A 22,650-nucleotide genomic window follows, 5' to 3' on the forward strand; every position below is an offset into this window, starting at 1 on the left:
CCAATGGCATTGCTGCTGCCGCTTGGCTGATGTCTGCAAAAAATGCTGGATGGCTTCAACACAAACAGACGTTGGCTCTTTTCTGCTTTCCCCCTCCAGCCCGAGCTCCCTTAACGTCACACCGAGCCACAAAGGGCCCTGGCAGGAGGAGGCAGCTGGAGTGTGATGGTGCTGCCTGCAATGGTGCTGCCTGCACCCTGCCATCCTGCGGGCACTGCCGGGGTCTGCCGGACCCAAAAGTGGCTCCTGCTGTTTCCTTTGCTGCTGCCTTTTTTCCTTATCGCGGTCCTGTGCACAAACCAGCCCTCTCGGAGCTGGGTTTTGTTTCCTGACTTAGGGCAGCGTTTCCAAAAAGTGTCCCCCCCTGCCTCCCCCCCCCCGAACACGCTCGCTCGTGGGGCCATGCCGCTCACAACCCCCTTGCCGAGGGGAGGGCTGTGCTGCGTTGATGCCGCAGGCAATGGACCCCCCCCCAGTCCTGGGGCTGTACCGCAACATGCTCGCCGTGGTTTTCCTCTCTGCAGGCATCTGCCGCCGGCCGCCGTGGGATTCCTCTCTGCCGCCTTTCTCAGGGCTGAGCGGCCGCAGGCAAATGCTCAGCCGAGTGGAGGAAACAAATGAGCCCACCCTCCGCACCCAGCTCGGCCCCGCGGAGTTGGAGCAAAGCCATCCCCCAGCACACGGGGGGGGTTCTTGGCCGTTGGGGTCCCTGCAGCAGGGGTTCGGTGCAGAGCCGGCTGGGAGGGACACGTCCTGCGGCATGCTGCCGTCACCTCCCCGCTCACCTGGCTGCGGCACGGTTAAATGTGGTCCCGGCTGCCCTGAGGACCTTTGGCCAGCCTGAACTTCAGCCAGACCCTGAAGCCCAGCGGTGAGAGACGCTGACGGTACCTCCATGCCACCCTCCCTGGGACGACCCCGGGAGCCGGGGGCCAGCTCTGCCTGGCACCAGCAGCCCTGCCACGATGCCGGAGCAGCCTAGGCTTGCTGCCACCTTTCTCTGCCCTGGCTGACCCGAAACCTCAGGATTTCACACTCTCGTAACCCCCTGCAGCCATTTCTGCTTTCCAGGCCGCAAGCGGAGCACGTCGGGGCCGAGCCCCAGGTTTCCTCTGTCTCCCCACCCTCCACCCCCCCCCCCAGCTCCAGGGTGCTGAGCGGGGGCCAGGGGCTGCTCGGGGGAGCAGGGCTGCTCTCTCAGTTCCACCACACAGCGGGTTACCGGCGAGCACGGCCTCCCGTGCCGCTCTCCCACGCTATTTCTGTTTGGGGTTTTTATTTCGTTTTTGAAGCTCCGAGCATCCCTCCAGCACCGGGGCCGGCAGCGGAAGTGGTGTTCGAGGACCAGGTGAGGGGATGGAGAGGATGGGTCCCGAGAGGCAGAGATGTGTCCCCCCGAGACGTGCCCCGGGCGGAGCGGGGAGCACCCCACCGGTCTCCGGCCACCGTCGGGGCAGCCTGCGGTGACCGGGGTGGGGGGGGGAAGCAGAGCCGGCCCTCGGGTGGGGGAGCTCAGCCGTGAGCGGGGACTGCCCCGGCGGACGCGGCCGGCTGGCGGAGAGAGGCGGGGGCGGCCCCGGGAGAGCGACCCGACCCACGCAGGGGCCATCCGGCCCCACGGGACGCGCAGGACCCCGCGGCAGCGTCCTCGGGACGCCCCGGAGCGGCGGCACATTTGCATAACCCCACCCCCCGATAGATTTGCATAGCCACGCCTCAAATATTTGCATGACCTCGCCCCGTCGATCTCCTTGTTTGGCGGGTCCCGCCCCTTCCCGCTCTCCTATTGGCGGCGCCCTCTCCGCGCCCCGCCCCCGGGTATAAGATTGGCGGGCCGGGGGCCGGGCCACGCAGAGGCGCTCGGCGGTTACGGGCGGCGGAGCCGCTTCCGCCCCTCCCGCCATGAGCAGCAGCGCGGGGCCCGCGGCGCGGCTGTGCCGCCTGGAGCGGGGGCCGGACGGGTACGGCTTCCACCTGCACGGCGAGAAGGGCAAGCCGGGCCAGTTCATCCGGCTGGTGGAGGCGGGCTCACCGGCCGAACGCTCGGGGCTGCGGGCCGGGGACCGGCTGCTGGAGGTAGATGGCGAGAACGTGGAACGGGAGAGCCACCAGCAGGTGGTGGAGCGCATCCGAGCCGCCGCCGGTGCCGTCAGCCTCCTCGTCGTGGACCCGGTGGCCGACGAGCAGCTGCAGAAGCGGGGCGGGTCGAGTACCGAGCCCCCCGTGGGCGGCGGGCAGGCGGCCCCGGAGCCGGCGGAGCCCGGGACGCGGGAGCCCAGCGGCGGCGGGCAGCGGGTAAATGGGCGGCCGGGGGGAGCTCGGGTCCTTGTCGGAGGGAGGAGGTGGTGTCCGGGGCGGGGGAGGGGGGGGGGGCAGAGGCGGGTCGGGACCTCCCAGGACCGGCCCCGGTCGTCGCCTTCCGACCGAGCGAGCGGGAGCAGCAGCTGCCTCCGCCCCGGGCCCCCCCGGGCACCCCGCGGGGTGTTCCTCTCCGTTCTTGCTTTTTTGCTTCGCTTTAAACGCGGCTCCCCCGGAGTACCGGGTCCCGCCGGGCCCTGCTGCTTTTCCTTTTTTTATTTTCCATCCTTTTCTTTTGCTTAACGCTTTTCTCTGCCAGCCACGTTGAGTGACGAGCAGGGGCAGGGGGGCACCCGGGGGCGTTTGGACCCACAACCGAACAGCCCGTTGTGTCCCGGAGCCCTTTGGCCCATCCTTGTGCTGCAGGGCCGGTAAAACAGGGTGAGAAAAGCAACAGGGAGCGAGGGCATCGGCGAGCTTCGTCGTGCACGTGAGCCCCTGCCCAGGGCTGGGCTGAGGGCGACTGACGTTAACCCGCTCCAAAATACAACAAAAAAAGCTGTGGCCGAGGGTATTTTTTGAGGGCTGTGACCGCAGGCATTGGCGGCAGTCACTTCTGCCCTGAGTGGGTTCAGTCTCCGCTGCGGAGTGGTGATGGCAGAGCCCTTTCCAGGCTGGAGGGACTGATCCCATCGTCAGCGGGTCCCCGCGTACAGACACTTACTAATTCAGGAATGTCGGCCTTAAGCGGCGCGTGGGAGTTAGCGGTTGCACAAACAGAGTGATGTAGAAAGGTGAGAAATTGAGAAATAGCTGACCTTTCCTGCCCAGAGCGGTTTCTAAGAGACGCTCTGGGCTGCCGGAGATAATACTGCTTTTATTTACCCAGCAAAACCATATGTTTGTTATCGCAACAGAGATGTGGATGATCTTTCCAGGAAGCAGGTTCCTGGTGTCCCTGGGCTGAGGGACGTTCTGAGGAACTCTCATGACCTGCTCCCAAAGACCAGGCGTGTGATGACTGGTGGGATGGGCTGAGCCCCAGCTCCTGGTGCTGGGGAAGGGTTGGTGCCGTGGAGCCTTCCCAGTGCCGGTGCTGAGCCCCAGGTGGACTTTGGTGCCTCGCTCAGCTGTTGTCACACAGGGTTTTGCTGAGGATCAGGTGTTTTTATTAGTTTAGTGTGTCTCCTGTTGGACTTCAGCCTCGTACCTGCTGCCCGTTGCCCCCGGTTGGGCTGATCCGCTGCAGGGCGCTGGGCTCATCCCCGCCTGGCTAAAACACCGCTCGGGCACCTCCCTGATGGGGTCGTTCAGGTGGGAACAACCAGGCTCTGCTCTGCCCCTGTCACTGCCCCACTTGCTCGCGCTCTGTCCCCTGTGGCATCCCTGGTCCCTTGGGTCTGGCCCTGTGCCGAGCTGCGGTGAGCGTGCCTGCTGTCCTGTGTGTCGCGGTGCCAGAGCTCCCTCGGGGCCAGTGAGACCGTCTGTGCTGTGCTTTCCGCTCCCAGATCTCTCCATGGGCTGGAGAAAATAAAAGGGATGTAGTTAATGCAGCTTGGGCAAGTCCCCTGCCGGGTTTGGGGGGCTGAGGACACGCGGTCCCCGATGACGTGCCGCAGGGCGGCCACCTGCTTGCAGGGGCTGTGCCGGCCGGAGCGATGCAAGGGATGTGGGAAGATGGAGATGCCCCGCGGGCTTGGGGGGCAGGCTCGGGGTGCAGCCCGTGTGGGGTTACCATGGGTGGTTTCTCTCTGCACAAGAGCAGGAAGTGAGTGATGTGGGTGACACGGGGTGACATTGCTGCATAGCCCCGGATGGTTTCTCAACAGGTAGCAGGAAATCTTGTGGCTGGGGGCAGGGCAGGAGAGCAAAGACAGGCACATTTGGAGACATCACCCCAGCCGGGTGCACACCGAGTGGGGTGGGAAGATGCCAGGTGGGATGCCGAGCCAAACTGGAGCGGCCAGAAAGGGATTTCTCTCCGGCGAGCTGGGAACACACTGGCGTGCCTGTTCTCTGGCCGCTGGCAGGCAGCCGGTGCCTGCCCCCCCAGCCCCCCGCAGCCCCCACGGCCCCGTCCCAGCCCTGCGGGTCGGTGGGATTCCCCCGGGATCGCTGCGGCAGGGAGCGGGAGGTTTGCACGTGTCAGAGTCCTGTTTGCTTTATTGGGCTGGACTTGCCTTTATTTGCTTAATGAGCTTGGAGACACTCCGCTGCCCGGACAGCCGGCCGGCCGTGCCCGCACCCTGCCTGGGGCCGAGCGAGGGTTTAACATCTTCCAGCTTCGGGCAGGATCCAACCTGTCTCCAAACCCTGCTGGGTCCTGCACGGACAGGACCCCCCTCTGGCAGGGGGCTTGGACACCCCCATGAGTCCCAGTGCTGGGCATGGGCTGAGGAGGTTTTGGGGGGGGGGTCGTCATGGGCTCCCTTCTCGTTCCCATAAAAACCCTGGGTGTGCAAATCCCCCTGATGTGCTGGGCCGGAGGTTTTGAGTCTCCCTGGAGACACCTGGGGAGCTGATCCCTGCACCCCTCTTCTGTGGCGCTGAGCCAGCGAGGTGACAGTTTTACACCCCCAAGGCCACCCTCGCTTCCGGGGGCCCTGCACCACGGGGACTGTCCCCAACAGCTCTCGGCCGGGAGCCGTAACAGTTCATCCTGCCCCCGCCTGCGTTTCCGGAGGCTTCAGCTGCTTGGGAGTGTCTTGAGAAAGTTTCGTGCAAACCGCACGGCGTTAGAGCAACGCCGGCAGCTGCCAGCGCAGCGCCCTGGCACGGGCTGGGGCGGCTTTTACCGGGACAAGGCTTTTGCTACCAGCCCTGGGCTTGCCTCTTGCAAATTTAGCACGAAATTAGAGCCCTCCCTGCCAACAATGCTCATCCCTCCTTGTAAAACCCGGGTGAGCCTCCCAGGGCTGGGGTTTGGGGTGTAACAGAGAGCAGATCCCCCCATTTGGGAGCATTGCACTGGGGGTAGCTGGCATCTAATTAGGAAATGAATTAAATTTCCTCCCAAGGCAGCTGCATGAAAAGCAGCTCCAGTCAGATGGGACGTGACAGGGATGCTGTGAGGAGGCTGCTTTGCATCCCCTTTGTATGAAACCCGAATGCGTGCGCCAGATTTCGGGACCCGTGTGAATTTGCTGGCCCAGGCGTCCTCGGAGCCGTTGTGCTTTGAGTAACCAGGAACGTTGCTGCCGACGGGCTTGTTGCTGCTTGTAGGGCTGCAGGGAGTGTCCTGGGTCTTGGGGCTTCAAAAGTTGTCCTGAAATTGCTGTTGGGGGGCTGGGAGCTGGGGAGCGGGTCCGGGCACACTGAGCAGTTGGGGTCCCTGGGGCCGCTGGTCCTGCTGGGTGGCCGAAGGTGCTGGGCAGGGATGGTCCTGCACGGCTCTGGAGGGAGAAGGGTCTGGAGGTGCCCCAGGTCCTGTTCAGGGCAGGAATAGGGATGTGATGCTGCGGAGCTCCCCATCCCAAACGGGCATCTCTGTGGGCAGGAGATGTCCCTCTGCCACCCATGGGTGCAGAGGAGAGGGGTGGCATGAGGTACCCGTGCGTGGGGCTGAGTTTGTCTTCCCCCACTGCCCTCCCCGCCGGAGGTTGTAATTGCTTGTAACGAGGCTCTGCCGGCTAATCCGTGCTCGGGCACGGCGGGAGGGCTGCTGGTATTGGAGGAGAGGATGCAAAAGCTTATAGAAATTAGGGGCATTTCCGTTTTCCTGCTGTCCAGCTCCTGTCCCCGCAGCTGTGGGGCTTCTCCGCGTCCCGGGTGTTGACCCCAAACCCTCTCACCTCGTGTCCCCTCTGGCCAGGGGCACTTTGGGGCTGGAGGGATGCCCTACCATGGGGTGCTCGCCCCGTGGATGGGCAGGATACGGCCAGTGGAGGATCAGATGCATTTATATTTTTCTCTTGGGGAGGCAGAATGGTGGCTGCCTGCAGGGTTTCTGCTGCGCGAGGGATTTGGGGAGGGCGGCCTGGCACACGGGGCTGGAGAAGCAGCCAGCCTCTGGCAGGGGGATACTGGGGGGGCCAGGTCACGGCTCGGCCAGGCTCCCTCAAAGTGGATGCTGCTGCCTTCACTGGCTGCCATGACCTGCCCCCCTGCCCCGAGGCATCTGTCCATCCCGCAGGGCTATCCCCCCGCCTTACACCCCCCCCCCCCCCCAAATTCATGGCCCCGGTATCTTGGAGAGCCCGGGCTGCTGGGGCTTTGTTAGTACGGGTGGAAGCGAAGTCCTCCCTCCTCCTCCTCGCCCGGGAGTGCTGCCAGCACCGCTTGCTGGGTGCTCCCTCCGGCTTTGTCTCGAGCTATCGGTGTGGAGCAACCCCGTGGTGCTGCCAAGGGCACTGGGAGCGTGGGTGCTTGCAGAGCCTGAACCCCCTTCCCAGGGCAAGGACTCGGGGAGGTGCTGCCTTCCTCCGGGCTCCACCACCTTCTCCTTTTTGTCCTTGGTTTGGGTCTTCCCTGTCCCCACCCTGGCTAGAGATTGCTGCCTGGGCGGAGGGTGCAGTCGCAGCAGCCCGGGCGCCACGTGAACCTGGTGCCACCTGGGCACGGGGACCGGGGCAGAGCCCACAGCCCAGCCCCGTGGCACGAGGGGAGCGAGGGGCAGCCGGGGCGAAGTCGAGGTGTTGCAATCCTCCATCCATCCATCCGTCCGGGCAACCCACCGCAGGAGACACCGCCAGCTCCTCGTGGTGCGGCCAGGCTGTTGCACCGGGCATCGCTCAGCTGAGCCGTGGGTGGAGCGGGTCCTGCGTGACTGCCAGTGCCGCGGTGTCCCGGGCTCACCTTTGCTCCCCGGCAGAACCAGCTGGGTGTTTGCGTGTGCCTCCCTCCCCGGGGCGTTGGTGAGTGGTGCCGGGGCGGACGCCGGCCTTGACCCTGCAGGAGGGCGTTGTGCAAGAGGACGAGGTTTTATCGCAGCGTTGGGCTTAGGAATTGCAAATGCATCACCCCAGCCCGTGCTGGGTGCCAGCACCCCGGGGACCAGGCTTTCCTGGCAGGGGGCAAAGGGGATTTTATGGTGAGAAGGGAGCGTTCTGTACAGGGAGGGGAAGAGCAGCATGGTGCAGATACAGTAGGGGAAATTCCTGCAGTGCTTGTCCCCAGTGATGCTATGGGTACCAAAGGAGAACAAACAATCTCAGAAGAAAGAATAAATATTTACACACACACCCCCCCCAGTGAGGAATATTTCAGGAGAATGAGTGTGGCTTGGCTGCCGGGAGAGCCCTACCAGAGCCCAGGAGCTCGTGGTCAAGGCAGGATCAAACCATTTTATATTGAAATATGTAGAAGTGGTGTTTGGGTGCTGGGGTCAGAGCAGTTCCTGCGGGCAGGTGTTCGTCTTGCCTGGTTCCTCTGATGCTTCCTGCGCATCCCGCTGCCCACCGGGAGAGCGAAGGCAGCTCCTATTTGCCAGACTCCTGGGGATGCTCCTGCTTCCCCCGCTGCCGCAGTGTGCGGAATTGCGCCGTTAATGGGCTCGTGGGGGGGCGGGTGCGGGGGCCATGGCTGCCCCAGTCGGTTCCCTGGCTCTGGATGCTGGTGGATCCATGGGTCAGGGTGAAATCGGGCACAGACGAGCTGGGTGTTGCCTCCTGGAGAGATGAGCGTCCCATGTTGTACTGCCCCGGTCGAGCTGGTTTCTCTGTTTTGCAATCACGGAGGGTCGTGCCGGGATGTTGGGGCGTGCTTCCGTATCGGGGCTGCCCCGTCTGGCTCCCTGCTTGAGCAACTTGTGCCCCTTCCCCGCCAGCAACAGCTATGGGGTGCTTTGGGGAGTGGGGGGGGTCCCACTGCTGGATTTGCCGTGGGGGGGGCTGGCACTTGTAAGGGGGTGATGGAGGGGATCTGCACCGGTGGCTGGGACTTCTCTGGTAGCAAAGGCTTCCCGGGTGGGGTGGGGGTGCTGCCCAGCAGCCTGGGCTGGTTCTTCCTCCACCTTCACGTGGCAGTTGCAATCCTGATCCCAAAAGGAAGATTGTGGTCTAGGGACAGACATAATAACAAGTTGTCTTAATGTTTTGCCGCAATTAGCGTGCTCTGCACCTAATTAACTAACTAGATTCTGAGTTCATAGGGTGTCTTGGCACCCTGTGTCCCAACTCGAAGTGTCTGGGTGTGGGTGGCCACCTGAGGACGATGTCCCTGCCACCCAAGCAGATGTCTGGTGGTCCCGAGTGCTGTCCCTGGGTGTTGGGTGGTCCCGGAGCGGCTTTCCCACGGGCTGTCCCTGTTGCAGGAGGAGCTGCGGCCTCGGCTGTGCCGCATGAAGAAGGGCCCCAATGGCTACGGCTTCAACCTGCACAGTGACAAGAGCCGTCCGGGGCAGTACGTGCGTGCCGTCGACCCCGACTCGCCGGCCGAGGCGGCAGGGCTGGCCCCCCAGGACCGCATCATCGAGGTATGCCGGGGCACGGGGGAGGGGGGTGTCCCTGAAAAGCTTGGTGCCCCGGAGGGAGGTGCGCTTTCCCGGGAAGGCGCACGGTGTCCCCGGTGCCGGTGGTGACTCACGGCGCAGCCGCCTGGCCCGTGCCAGCCTGCCGGTTCCCACCCAGGGGTGCAGCCGGGTGGGCGGCGGGGAGCTGCACTGCAGAGGGCTGGGGCTGAGCACTAATTAGGCGGCTGTGGGCTAAGTGGCAGTAACGCTGTCCCCTGCCCAGCGCAGGAGTGTCCCTGGGCTGTCCTTGGGATGGGGCAGGCTGAGGACAAGGTGCACGATAGCCCCAAGCCCTGCTGCCGGCCGTGACCGGGGTGGGGACGGGGACAGGGTTTGTGCCAGGCGGGATGGTGACTCACGAGGGCAAGGACCGGCCGAGCTCCAGCCCCGCTGCTCACCAGAGTGTGGGGCTGCTGCCTCTTTTGGGGCGAAGCTTTGGGGTCTCCGGGCACCGTGCACGGCACGAGGGCTCTGTGCCTTGCCCATGCCACCCATCTCCTGCGCCAGCCCCGGGTCCGTGCCCTGCCAGGCACTCCCAGCTGTGCCCGTATGATCCCGTGCTAAATCACTCAGAAGAAAATCTGCTTTTAATGAGGTTTGCTGGCTTCACCGCTAATCCCCGTGAGGCTGCGGATACCTGCGGGGGCTGTGGGGTGGCCGTGCTGGGGTTGGGACTGGTACGAAGGCTGGTACCCGGCCCCCCTGCAGAGCTCCCAAGGGATGCACGTCCCCTGGCCCCAGCAGTGACGTGGTGCCATGCCCGCAGGTGAACGGGGTGTGCATGGAGGGCAAGCAGCATGCCGACGTGGTGGCAGCCATCAAGGCGGGCGGTGATGAGACCAGGCTGCTGGTGGTGGACGTCCTCACGGATGAGTTCTTCAAGAAGTGCAAGGTGGTGCCCTCTGAGGAGCACCTGGCAGGTGGGCTGGGGGCTGTGCTGCAGGGAGGGGGGTTTGTGCCACCTCTGCCAACTCTTGTGTCACCTTGTCACCAAACCTGGGGGTGCTGGGGGTGTCCCTGAGCACTGGGAGGTGGAGGTCTCATCACCTTAGGACCAAGCAAGGTCACCTGGCTTTGGTATCTCCCTGCCCAGCTGAGGGCCCCGTGCCAGGGCAGTGGGGCTGACGTGGGCTCCGTGGGACGACAGGTTTATGGCCCTGGGTTGCACTTTGGCAGGGTTTATGGCTTGGGGAGCAAACAGGCAGCAGCCGCCCTTCGCTCACCTCTACAGCCTCGGCTCAGCTGTGGCCCCCTCCCTGCTATGTGACGATGGTCCCTGGGACAGCCGGGAGTCTCGGTGGGCTTCGTGTCGTGGCTGTCATCACGGGGATGTACCTGGCGTCTGACAGAATCCCCCTATGCTGCAGGGCTGGCTGCGAGGGGTGGGTTAAAAAATTCGGGACCCAGGCAGACCCTGGGCAGTGTTGGATGAGCGCTGGGCATGGGCAGCCTTTGCTGGGCACTGCTGTGCCCACCAGTGGGGGGGGACAGGTGGGAGGGGACAGAGCAAATACATCCTCACCCAGCGCCCGTGTCCTCACCCTGCAGGTCCCTTGCCAGAACCAGTTGCCAATGGCGATATAGAGAAGGTAAGAGAGCTTCATCTTGCTTTTAATCCCATTTATACCAGCCTCTGGGCAGGGCCCCTGCCTGTGTAGGTGTCCCTCTGCCCATGGATGGGTGATGCCACCAGGGGCTGCGATGCTCCTAGGCTGTCACACAAGAGCAGGTGCCTCCCAGGAAAGGGGTTGCCTGTGGGGCTGAGTGTCATGGAGGTGGCTGCAATGCCTCCCTTCCTCCTCCTCCTCCATCCTCATGATGCTGCAGGGAGGTAGCATCCAGCCTCGCAGCTGCCCTCCTCCTCCTCCTCCCGCTAAAGCCAGGGCAGTCAGACTGGGGTTTAATCCTTCCCCGCCCCGGATGGGCTGCACTAAAGGTATTTATGAGCCTGGAGCTCGCAGGGGATTATGTGTGAGGAGGATGGATTTTGCAGCCCCCCGGGTGGGACTCGCAGCTCCAGGGGCCATTCCCAAACCTCAGGGCTGGAGCTGCCCCGCTCACGCTCACTCCCTGCTCCCCCCCCAGGAAAATGGTGGAGAGCCACGGTCCAACTCAGTGTCCGAGAGCCCGTCCAGCCCCGGGCCGCTGGCCGTGTCCCCCAACTCCAGCGAGACCCACAGCGAGGTAGGGCTGGGGATGCCGGGGGGAGGCGGTGGCTGGAAAGCGGGGTCTGGGCTGAACCCCCACCACGGGGCTGTCCCAGGGGGGCACGGCGGGGCTGACGCAGCATCTCGCCCCTCAGCCCGACACACAGGAGGGTGAGAAGCGCCATTCAGCATCCGGCTCCCTCCTGGACCTCGACATCCCGCTGGCGGTGGCCAAGGAGCGGGCGCACCAGAAGCGCACCAGCAAGCGGGCACCTCAGATGGACTGGAGCAAGAAAAACGAACTGTTCAGCAACCTGTGAAGGCCCTGGGGTGGGGGCGAGGGTCCACCGGCTTCCCCCCACGCACACTTCACACCCACCTCTCCTGCATCCCCCTCCTCCCTGCCATGGCTCCCGGTGAGGATGCGGGACTGCTCCCCACCACCCTGACCTGAGGGATGGGGCTCGGTGGCCAGCGAGCGTCCCCGCGGTGGGGTCCTGGGTGGTGGTTTTAGGCTAGAGCCGGGGAGTGCTGGGGGGCTGCCTCTTCCCATGAGCCCATCCCCGGGGTGCTCCTCCAGCCCTGCCCTGCACACCAGGGGTTCGGGGAGGGGATTTGGGGTGACCCGATGCCCAACACTTCTGATCTCTGCTGTTCCCTGGTTCTTCCCCCACCTCAAATCCCTTCTCTGTTTGAGCCTCCCCCACCTCCCCCCCTCAATTGCCCTTTAACTGCAAAACTTGAGGCTTTTAGTGACTTTTAGCAAACCCCACTGCCTGGCCATCCACCACAGCGATTCCTCCCCGGGGTGTTTGACCCTGCCTGGCAAGCTCCGTCCACGATGACCCTGTCCCTTCATCCCCCAGGTCCCAGCGAGTGCATGGAGGGACACGGGTGCCCGGCATAGCAGGGAGCCCCCAGCACCCTGCCCCTGGGGCTGTTTTGGGAGAGGAGAGGGTGTCCAGAGCCAGCACAGCAAGCAATAATCATCTCCTTTGCTCCCGCTCGCTCCTGGAGACAGAGCCGATCAGGGTTTGAATCAGACACTGTTTAATTTAAAGGCTTCTCAATAGGCACTGTTTTTTTCCAAAATAAGAGTTTTCCAATCACATTGTTTATTTTTTTTTAAAAATGTATTTTGTGGAAATTCTTCCTGTGGATGTTTTGTTTCTGTGTTTTGTGAACGGGTGTTGTCATACTGTCCAGCTCAAGAGAAATTCTGTTTACTGGAATAAACCTTCCTGACTTCACATCTCCGGTTTAAGGCTAAATCCTTCTGAAGCCTGAGGATGTGGGGGGGCTCGGGGGGCTCACCGTGCTGCAGAGACTGGGGGAAGAGGCAGGTAATGCTCCCAGTGGTGGTGGGGACACTGGGGCTGGTTTGGGTACCCTCTCAGCACTCAGTGGGGCCAGGCTGGGGTGGTCACGGAGGTACCGGCTGGTCCCAGTGCGGGTTAATGCCTCGAGGTGATTAAATGGCTCTAATCCCCCCGGGGAGGAGGGGGAGGTGTGATGTGAGGCTCTAATCTCTGTCTGCTGGGCTGGCTGGAGGGCAGCAGCTCTGCTAGGGGCAGCCCAAATCTGCCCCCAGCTCCTCTGGGTGTTTGGGGTGAGCCTGAGCCCCAGGGTTGCATCCTGGGCTGGGGGAAAGCGAGGGGGGGAATCGGTGGGGAGAGGATTGCTTGTCCCTCTAAGTTGATGGATCTCAGCCCTGTCTGGGGAGCGAAGCAGGGGAAAGCAGGGCAGAGAGGGGTCTTGGCATGGGGTTGGCAATGGTGCTGTGGCTGGAACGGGCTGGGGTCACAGCGTGGTGGGGTCAGGATGCCCCCAGGGCTCTGCCACCCTGCCCGCTTCCCAGGGCGATTTTTAAGCCCATGCGGGGCAGCTTATACATGGCCAAGCTGAGCCCTGCTGCCGCGGTGGGCAGGTGTGGGGGCACGCTGTGCCTGGGCAGCTCATCGGGGCTGGGCTGGTGGCACCACAGCTGCACTGGGGAGGGTGGGATGGTGGCTTCCTGGGGACAAGGCAGGGCTGCGCTCCCAGCAGCGGCCATGGTGTGCCGTGGACCCGCAGCCCCAGTCTCTGCCCGGCATCTTTGCTTCCTCCCCTTCTGCACGCTCTTGTCTCACGCTCCAAACCCCTGGCCGAGCCCCTCTACCCGAGCAGAAGAGCCATCGCAGAGCTCTGCAGCTCAGATGACAACCAAGTGACAATGTGCCACTGGATCTGCGGAGGGCATGCAGGCTGTCGCTCCCCTGGAAGCTGGGGAAGCCCACTTCAACCCGCCTTGTCCTCCCAAGTCCTGTCCTCTGCGGCGGTGCTGCTGGACGGAGGTGAGCCCCTGTCCCTTCGTGTCCCACCCTCACCCCCTTGGGGCCAGCAGGATGTCCCTGCCTGGGACAGGGTGCGATGCTGCAGGCTGGGGCTGCCCATGTGGGGCAGGAGTGGGGCACCCACAGCCTCCCGGGAGCACCTTTTGCATCTTTGCCTGGTCAGAGCAGCCTGGGGACTGGTTTGCTGTGGGAACCCTGGCTGAGCTCTGCCAGGATGCCCCCCCCCCGGCCCAGGGGAGGGCCGCAGCTCCAGGACAGACCCAACTTTGTTTTGGGTTGCCAGGGCAAAGGCTTTTCCCAGCCACCCATGGAGGCGGGGGAGCATGCCGGCGTTGCTGGGGGACCAGGGATGCCAAGCGGGGCGCTCACTGGCTCCAGAGTAACCGTCCAGGCACGGAGAGCTGGGGAGGGCTGTGTGGTTTCACTGTGCCCCCCTCAGCCCTGGCAGCAGGAGGTAAAAGAAATTATTATTTTTCCCACCTTGGTCACTTTTTAGGGGAGCAAATCCCACCCCAGCTACATGTGTCCTGCCAGTCTGACCTTGTTCTTCTGGCAAGACAGATGAAATGCTCCACAGAAGGAGCGCGGAGCCAGCAGTTCACCCGGCAGGTTCTGCAAATCTTGTTCTGGGGGACAGAATCCATTCCTGCCTGCAGCAGGTGACGAAGAGCACAAGGATTAGTAGCCCTTGTCATGGTAATCCCAGCTGGAAGTAGAGCTGCTCTTCAGTTTATTACCGCACAAAGCTTTCGCTACAACTAAATCCGTGCTAAATGCTTGTTTAAAATACCACGATACACTGTTCCCACACTTGGTTTTAATATTAGTCACAGGAATGATGTATTTAAATTAACTAAAATTGGAAAGCTAAAACCCCCGGGCCCTAAAAATACAGACACAAAAATTCCACAGTCTACCAATCTCCGATAAAAACATCTCTGGGCAAATCTGAAAGCTATTACCTGATACTATGTCATTGGAACAAATAATTTCTGGTCTAGAATTAGCCGTTACGGCTGGTATTACAGTGGGAAAACACACAGGAGCACCAGTTATCCTCCTTACCTTCTGTCCTCTCCTCTTAGCAAGCTTCCCTGCTGTGGAGAGCATGCTGTGTGGGGCAGGAAAGGTCAGACTAAATAAGTGCATTAAAAAGCCTGTCCAGTGGGAGTCAGGCAAGTGCCTCTCCTTCAGCTATAGCTCTCATATATATATCACAGCGGAGGCTGGCTGGCTAGCTCCTGCCCTAAATATATCTGCCTCCAGTAAGAGGTATTTTTTTCCCCCATTTATCTTACTGGAAAGCAGCAAATGGAGCATTTAGGCTCAGCAGAGCAAGTCCTGAGCTCCTCGAAGCAGGGGATCACTCTCCTGTCTCCTTTCAGTGGTGTTCTCCCTCTCCTCACGTTCACAAAAGCAGCCCGGAAAAATGAAGCGCAATCTCTCTTCACTGATGGCCTGAGGTTTCCAGGTCCGTGCTTTAACGTGCAGCAGCGTGCCAAAGCATGCCCTGAAACTCAGCAAGGGGTTTTGTCTCAGCAGCCTCCTCCGTTACGCAGCGATCGTGACAAGGCTCTGCTCTAGTCTCGATTGGCCGATATCAATCATTTTCATCTGGTTAATTTGCCCTTTGGTTGTGCTGACCCACACCCGGGCCTCTCACTTCCAGGACACAGCAGTGACCCCCCCACACCCCAGAAAATGTGTTTCAAAGAGTCTCTGCTGTCCTTTACAACTTCTAACCACCCTTTCAGCAGCCAAAGCCAGCAGCCGAGCCCCACTGCTCCCAGAGGGCTCTGAGGAAACCTCAGATTTTTGTCAGGTTTTTTTATTCAAGAGAGAACAGACTGAGCTACCAGCACACTGAGACTGCCTCTGCCGAACTGATGAATCCTGCTCTAAGGGCAGTGAAGGAGGAAACAGTGGGTGCTGCTTGTCCAGAAACTGGTGGCACCAGGAATCAACTGCTGGTGAGTTTAGGCTCTGCAGGAACAGCACGTTAAGGTTATAGTCAGTCCTGGTCAAGCCTGTGAATTGGCAGCTGTTCTCCAGGTCCAAATTTCAGGCAGTAAATTTCCTGGCTGGTGCAACAAGGTGCAAAGATGAGAAGATGACAAAGTAACTGAAGGAGACAGATGAAAACAGTCAAGTGCAGCACTGGCTCACTGGTGTCCTCCACGCCCAGACCTTGCAGCGGCGTCCAACTCCTCCCTGGAAACCAGGCCTGTGTCTGGATGTGTCTGTCAGGTCTCCAGCACCCCAGCTGGCAGCTTCAGTTCAACGTAGCTCTTCTCCTCCACGTGGTTTGTCTGTTCCAGGAGCCACCGTCTCTCCTGGTCAGTGACATCCAGCCTCAGCGTCACCTCTTGGAAAATGCTGTTCACAGCAACCTGTACCACAGAGGAAAAACAGCTCAATCCCAGTTGAGGGCAAAGGCTGCTCATGTTCTCTGGGTAGAAGACAGGCTGTTACCACACCTCCTTAAAATGAAGCTTTTTGAACATGCAAATACTGGTTTCATTTTCCTGACCAATCTTAGCTTCAAATTTGGTGATCCCCAGGTTTCTCACTCCTGCAAAAGAAACCGGAAAGAGAAGCATTTCTACTACCTGCTCGGCTGCCACATCTACAAAGGCACAGGACTCCAATTTCTGGGGCAGATGGATCCCTTACTACCCTGACTGTATCACTGGGAATACGCGCTTCTAGATCACGTCCCAACTGTACTCCCCTTCCCTTGCACTGAGCCACCCTTACCATAGGACATCATCATCAGAGTTGCCTCCTTGCCAAACCCTCTGCCGCGGTAGCTGGGCTCTGAAAGAGAGAGCCACAGAAGTCAGCATCCAGTTACGTGAGACAGATCAGCCATGCTGGGTACTTTTTGGAAAAGACTGCGACCCAGACCAGCAAAGGATGCTGATCAGGGGTGAACAGCCATGGTAAGGCTATGAGAATACAAAGATGCTGTACGTAACATCTGTCTGCAGCTGGCTTTAGCCACGGTGAGAGGCCGAAGGTAGGAAGCAGAACTTGACCTGCAATCATAATTTCAATTTCGCCCAACGTTGGATCCTCAGTGTCAGTGAGGAAGAGATTCACGTCCCCCACCATGCAGTCCTCATCCGCATGCGCCTGCCCGGACCACCGCTCCGTGTCCAGCACAATGAAAGTACACTCTGCAGAAAACAAAAACGTAGCAGCGTTTTCAGGGCACACTGAGGATTATTCACAAATTACTGAAGGATGAAATTAAAGGCATGCAATACACAGAGGAACAATGGTCTCCACTTGTTAACAGTGAGGAAGAGCTAATAATTAGGCCTCCCATGTCAAGCGTGCCTGCTCCCATCCCTAGAAAGGTAAGAAATATTCTGAAAAACCCGTGGTGAAGGTGACGTAGACATCAAGACTAGAAACAGCTTATTTAAGGAGCATGACAACTTTCATTCCATGACTGAGGTCTCCCTGCCTTGTCTCACTCTGCAGCAAGCTTGGGCAAAGAATTGTTTGGTGCAGAAGAGACTGAGACCTAGTGATTCACCTAGACCATATTATTTTTTGCTTTTAGTAAGGCTTTTAATGCCAGTTAAGACAAATGTTCCAGACTGAGGTCTTTGCCAGCCTCAGTATTTTGCAGCTCACTATATTTCTACCAGGCTTTTATGGGCAGTGATTCATTACCTGTAGGAGAGCCAGGGAACCAATTCAGTCAGCACACCTCAACCAGGTAATTATGAAGTCATTCGATTTCTCAAGGAAAAATACAACCCCCTTCCACCTTTTTATGATGATCAGACCTGAGGAGTGTTGACTGTGCAGGAGCAGCTCAGCAGATAATGCTGTGGGAAGTAAATCACTGTAATCTTTGGAAAACTGCATAAAAAGGACACCAACAGCCCCAGACATTCTCTACTTCCCTGAATATATACCAGCTATAAACAGAAAGCCAGTTTAAAGCTGCTGTTGTAGAAGGTCTCACATCCCATCTGCTTCAGCAAGTAGAGCCCACTCACTAGGTGCTCTCAGCCCCACTGTGGGTCCTTTACAGGACAGAAGGGACCTGCTCACCACTCCCAACCACCCTTAGAAAATATTTAAGATCCTCACTGTCTGCGTCGTCCCGCCAGCTGCGCTGCATCTCGTACTCCTGCTCCAGGCTGAGTGGTTCAGAGGCGGTGAGGCGCTGCAGCTCCTCTGACTGCATCCACTCGTGGTACCTGACAACAGGACCCAAAACCAGATCACTGCCTGAGCTATAGCATCACAGTCTAATTTCCACAGGTGCTCCCAGGATCAGGCTTCATAAACCAGTTCTGGAAACACTAGTCTGGCATTTATGGCAACTTGAAAGTATCCACAAGCCTTTCTCCCTTATCTAACACAGGAATCAATGTTCTCTGTGGAAATTTAGCAAGTATGTGGCTTTTTCTACAGAGTGCTCAATGCAAACTTGATGTTTTTAAAAGTACTGAGCATTGAGTTCTGGTGCATTTCATCCTGACCAAGATTGATACATCATCTCCCGGACACTGACAAAAAGACTAATACTGCCATCTTTGTGCTGAGGCTGCAGCTGCCCAGGCCAGCACTTTACAAACTGCCCGCATGCCTGCCTCTAATTTATCAAACATCCATCCGGCTTTACACGTTGAAGTTTTGCTCTTCCACCGTCATTAGGGAAAGACATCAGTTAACAAGAGAACTGTTGGCAGTTCACTCACGGACAGGTATTTCCCTTTCCATGGGTACCCAGTGGCACAGACGAAGTTCTTTTGTCAGCAGACCTGACAAAGAACACAGACCTGCTGGGAGGAGACAGAGGGCCAAACTGATTGCCTTTCTATGAGTGCTCTTTCTGCTGTGTGGTTCCTAGGGGGAAGAGGACCCTGCAGCTGTCAAGCCAGCACCCTTTCTGAACACCACACTCCCTCTAAAAAGAGAAATGAAATCAGACCATGCAAGAGTATCAGAGGAGGACACCAGCCACGTACCGGGGCACATGTGCAGAAGTGTACGGCACCAGGGTCACCCTCTGTCCTTGCAGCACAGTGTTCTGGTTAATCTTCATGGTCTCTGCACTGAGAGAGATACAACACACCACGCCGCGTTTCCAGGGAGCCCAAGGGCTGGGACAGCACCCCTGGAGCCCTTCGGGAGCCAGTGGCTCTCACTGTGCGGACAGGCCCCAGCTCATGCCAATCCCCCCCACAGCAACCTTCCCGCGTCCTCCGTGCTCCCCCCGCCCCAGGGCAGGGCTGTATCTGTGCCGAGTGTCCCCAGAGACCCAACAGCGGCTGGGGGGGGTCTACCCTGACAGGGGCCACTTAACACTTCGTGACCCAGGTGGTGGTGGAGGTGCCCTGCTCTGACACACCGCAGGCTTCGGCGCAGAGGGGAGATGCGGGGCTGGGGGGGGAGATGCGGGGCTGGGGGGGGGGGATGCGGGGCCTGAGGGGAGATGTGAGGCTACAGGGGGAACCGGGGCCTGAGGGGAGATCGGGACCTCAGGGGAGCCCCGGGAGCTGAGGGCAGACCGGGGCCTGAGGGGAGATCGGGGCGAGGGGGAGATGCGGGGCGAGGGGTGGCTCGGGGGCCCGAGGGCAGAGCAGGGCCCGAGGGCAGGCAGGCCGCGGGGCCGAGCACACCAAACCCCTACCTTCCGCGGCGCCCTTCCGCGCATGCGCAGAGGCCCACCCATCTCCCCGCCCCGAAACACGTACGTCATCGCCCCGCCCCACCCCTTCCCCGCCCCGCCGACGCGCACGTGACTCCAATCGCGGTCGGCGCATTCACCCCGCCCAGGGGGCCGGTCACGTGCGCGGAAGGTCGCTGTGGGCGGCGCGTGCTCCGTAAGCGCCCCGCGATGAGAGGGGCGGAGCCGCCGGCACGAGCCGCCGCCGGTGAGGGAGCGGGGTCTCGGTGTGGGGGGGCGGCGTGAGGCGGCGGGTGGGGCCCGGAGCTGGGACCCGGGCTGAGGCCTGGGGAGCGTCCCCGGGGGGGGGGGGAGTGCGGGTGTAGGCCTGGGGAGGGGGTCCCGTAGGCGGGGGTGCGGGGTGAGCGCCGGGTGAGGGTCCCGGTGTGGGGCGGTGGTGAGCTGGAGCGACAAGGCCCTGGCCGGGGGGGGGGAGAAGGCGGCGGGGGTGTCTGTGGGGCGGGGGGGGGGGGGCGGGTTAGGGCGAGCAGGGGAGCGCTCAGGGGGGTTCTGGGGACCCTGGTAGGCTCCGGGGTGGGTGCCCCGCACAAGCGCCCTTTCCCCAGCTGTGTTCCAGAGGTGTCTGCTCGCGTGGCCGTGGTCTTCCCGCTTTCCCTTGGCTGGTTAAGCTTGGCTCCAGTGACTCGGGTCGAGGTCTGTCACGAAGGATGTTTGGCCTCTTCTTCCGAGGGCTGGTCTAGTCCCGACCACAGTGGGCTGTGCTGCCTGGCTGGTTTCTGTCATCTAGTGTGAGCTTACGGACTGTTTGGGTTTTTCGGTAGTGCTCTGAGCTTGCGGAGTTTGTGCTGGTGATTTGTCCCAGTTGGCATGGCTAAGTAGGAGCAGATGTAGAAGTATGAGGAATTTGATAAAACTCTGAAACAATTCAACTATGCCTAATTATTTATGGACTCTGAAATCTTTCAGAAGGCTTGGGTTCTCCCTCCCCCCTGTAGTTCTAAGAGAATGTGAAATTCCCCAAATAATTCTGCATTAGAAACCTTGGTACATGTAACAAAGCTTAGTGTATTTTGTCTATTTCTTTACTTAAGATTATGAGGAGAGACTGCAGACTGGTTTTTTTTTTTTTTTACTGCTTTGATTTGCAGGAGGCACGTGCTAAGGGTAGTAGCTGTATGAGAAGCAGCGGTATAAGATCATCCCCGAGGCAGACATTCTTCCTCTTGAGGTTTTAGTGTTGAAATGGCCCCTCTGGCTGTTTGGGGAAGGTGAAGTTTTGTGTGCTGTGAAAGGGCGGGGCCTTTTTGGTTACTTTTAAACTAGTTTAATGAGTATGAGAACTTTTTGTAGAGTATTGAACCAAGTGTTGCCAGCGAGGGGGGTCTATCTGTCCAAAGTGCAAGATCCTGCTGAAATCCTCTTTTGCTCAAATACCAGAAGACCGACGTGCAAAAGCTGACTCAGGAGGAACTCCTCTTTCCGACAAAGCTAACACAACTTTATGATATTTCCTTAGGTTAAAGGCAATAGAAGTTGAAAACACTCTCCTCGCTTTGCTCCGAGCCTCTGCACCATCTTCAACATGGCTGGTGGCATTACTGATACAGGAGAGCTTTACTCTCCCTATGTAAGTACCGCTGTTTGGGGGTTTGCTCACAAGTCTGTTCAAAATCCTCTTCTCTCAATGTTGTGTTTTCATTTCCTACTTCCCCATGGGCATGACGTCAGTGTTTCAAGAGATGATGGAGCTCAAAGGGTACTTAAAAATGCTTAATGCTTATAGTTGTTCAGTTTTTTTTTACATCACTGATCACTTTATATAATGTAAAGGGATGATGTCTGCTTAAGGAATAGTTCTAAAAGTGTTACAAAGAGCTTCATGCCCCATACCAGCTGTTGTATCCTTCTACCCACTTTCATCTTATTAATGTTTTCATCAATCCAAATTGTCATGTAAAGCCAGCAAAAATAAGGGGGATTGTGACATGGAAACTATCCCACTTCTCTTTTTTTTTTTTAAACTTTATGTAAACAGCTTCCTCTGAATTTCTTAAACTTTACTGAGTTGTAGCTGTTGTAGTAATTTGTTTTAAACCACTTCACTTAAAATAGTAATCAGGATGTTTCTTCCTTGTGATGTGGTGTCCTGTGAAACTGCAGAGCCAATTACTGCTTTCCTATGTTACTGGAAATACTGGTTTTCATAGCTACAGGTGTTCATATAGTGTCAGCTCTTAAAAAAACAGTGGTCTGCAACCTTTTTTTTTTCCTGAAGTGAACTCACTAAATATAGAACCAGTCCTGAAATCTGCCTGTTGGCTTTAAAATGCCTAAAAACTTCCATCCCCATATTAACGACTGAATTTAGAAGAACTGAATATTAGACTGCAGAAATAGGTCACAACTGAGAAAATGGAGAACAAGACAGTAACTGGGACGTCTGGACCCTGAAGGATTAGTCACCTGCTCTTATGTTGTTATGCTAGTGCTGCATGAATTTCCTCGAGTCTAATCTCTAGGGCTATGACTCTCATCTTTCCCTGAAGATGTCTAGCCATACTGAATACACAAGCACCATTCTCATCTCTGTCTACTTGACCAAAGTCAAGGAAAATCACCTGAAGTGTTGGTTTTTTTGGTTGTGTTTTTTTTTTTTTTCCAAGAGTCCTTCACTGGAGAGTAAGTCATGGCCCTGGACACTTGAGTTGTGCTGGGGGAATGACACCTCTGCTAGCTCAATGAAAAGAACTTTCTTGCCAGCTGTAATGGCTGATTTTTTTCGTTGTTCTGGGAGACTCATCAAAAGCTGAACTTGCTGTGCTTATGTCAGTGAATGAAGGGCAGGCGTGCTCACAGGGTCTCTGGGGAATAGTCCTCCTGATATTAATTGCTCCACACCCAGAAAAGTGTACTCAGACACAGTTCTTTACTGGCTCTCCTCTGGAGAGACTCTGACCTATATAAAAATAAAATAAAAAAACCCACCACAACCAACTTTGAGGCAATTTTTCATTTGAGTTCTGCTAAATTTGTAGTCTGGGGGTCGTGTCTAGGTGCACAGTTACCTTTTGCCCCAGGCAGAAAAAAAGCTCATTGCCAGAGAGGATAAAATCCTTTCTGCAGGTAAAATCCCTTCTTCAGAATGTGCTCAGCTTTTTACTGATAAAATGGCAAGTAGGCTTTGCATTAGAATTCTGCTTGGGTATTTCCTGCTTGGGTAAGAATACAGAACAGCAAGAGATTCTAAAGGGTCGCTTATGTATGTAGTCATAACTACATAGGCTCCGGTCAGAAAACAAGGAGAGACCCCAACCCACAATGTAGACCATTCTGGAGGAAGGCAGTGGATTTGAAAAAAAACAAATAAAAAGCTCATGTGCTTTCTAACTTGAAAAGTTAGAAAGAAAAAAAAAAAATTAGAAGAATGGAGAGGAATATCAGTTTCTCCTAGAAGTGTGATGACACTCACTTTGTTCTCTTTGATTATCAGTCTACCTCTGTTACTTACTTCCAGTATGGGTTTGCTCCCACCCTGCTTGCTCAAAGATTGCTGTCTCCGTTTAAATCAGTATGTATGTGAGGTGTCTTAGATGATCTCTGGCACAGCTGCACACTCGTGTTATGTGGATGATTGCAGGTTGGTCTGGTTTATATGTTCAACCTCATCGTTGGAACAGGAGCCCTGACCATGCCGAAGGCCTTTGCGACAGCAGGGTGGCTTGTCAGCCTCATTCTCCTAATGTTCCTGGGATTTATGAGGTAGGACGC

General features: G+C 58.2%; 3 protein-coding genes across 8 annotated transcripts in view; 2 read left to right on the plus strand and 1 right to left on the minus strand.

Annotated features, from left to right (window-relative positions):
- Positions 1-1,845: 1,845 nt before the first annotated feature.
- Positions 1,846-12,143, plus strand: NHERF1 (NHERF family PDZ scaffold protein 1). 2 transcript variants are annotated; one of them, XM_075770459.1, is made up of 6 exons: positions 1,846-2,295; positions 8,549-8,710; positions 9,513-9,666; positions 10,295-10,335; positions 10,832-10,930; positions 11,049-12,143. In XM_075770459.1, exons 1-6 carry the CDS (start codon positions 1,903-1,905, stop codon positions 11,211-11,213), a joined length of 1,014 nt encoding a protein of 337 aa, XP_075626574.1. In that variant the 5' UTR covers positions 1,846-1,902; the 3' UTR covers positions 11,214-12,143. The 2 variants fall into 2 exon arrangements, with proteins under 2 accessions (XP_075626574.1, XP_075626575.1); XM_075770460.1 differs by lacking the exon at positions 10,832-10,930.
- A 1,878-nt stretch (positions 12,144-14,021) lies between these two features.
- On the minus strand, positions 14,022-18,932 carry NAT9 (N-acetyltransferase 9). 4 transcript variants are annotated; one of them, XM_075770525.1, is made up of 7 exons: positions 18,886-18,932; positions 18,221-18,307; positions 17,337-17,446; positions 16,265-16,405; positions 15,984-16,043; positions 15,704-15,798; positions 14,022-15,616 (listed from the first exon to the last, which is right to left on the minus strand). In XM_075770525.1, the coding sequence occupies exons 2-7, from the start codon at positions 18,295-18,297 to the stop codon at positions 15,470-15,472; spliced, it is 630 nt and encodes a 209-aa protein (XP_075626640.1). In that variant the 5' UTR covers positions 18,298-18,307; positions 18,886-18,932; the 3' UTR covers positions 14,022-15,469. The 4 variants fall into 4 exon arrangements, with proteins under 4 accessions (XP_075626640.1, XP_075626642.1, XP_075626643.1 ...); XM_075770527.1 differs by lacking the exon at positions 16,265-16,405; XM_075770528.1 differs by lacking the exon at positions 15,704-15,798.
- A 60-nt stretch (positions 18,933-18,992) lies between these two features.
- The window catches only part of SLC38A12 (solute carrier family 38 member 12), a 44,782-nt gene continuing 41,124 nt past the window's right edge, over positions 18,993-22,650 (plus strand). For both annotated transcript variants that reach the window (XM_075770296.1, XM_075770297.1), the window contains exons 1-3: positions 18,993-19,129; positions 20,399-20,509; positions 22,520-22,641. In XM_075770296.1, the coding sequence (XP_075626411.1) occupies positions 20,465-20,509; positions 22,520-22,641 (167 nt within the window). In that variant the 5' untranslated portion in view covers positions 18,993-19,129; positions 20,399-20,464. The remainder of the gene's footprint in view (positions 19,130-20,398; positions 20,510-22,519; positions 22,642-22,650) is intronic.

Source organism: Balearica regulorum, chromosome 18 (assembly GCF_011004875.1).
Source record: "Balearica regulorum gibbericeps isolate bBalReg1 chromosome 18, bBalReg1.pri, whole genome shotgun sequence".
In the NCBI taxonomy this organism is placed as follows: domain Eukaryota; kingdom Metazoa; phylum Chordata; class Aves; order Gruiformes; family Gruidae; genus Balearica; species Balearica regulorum.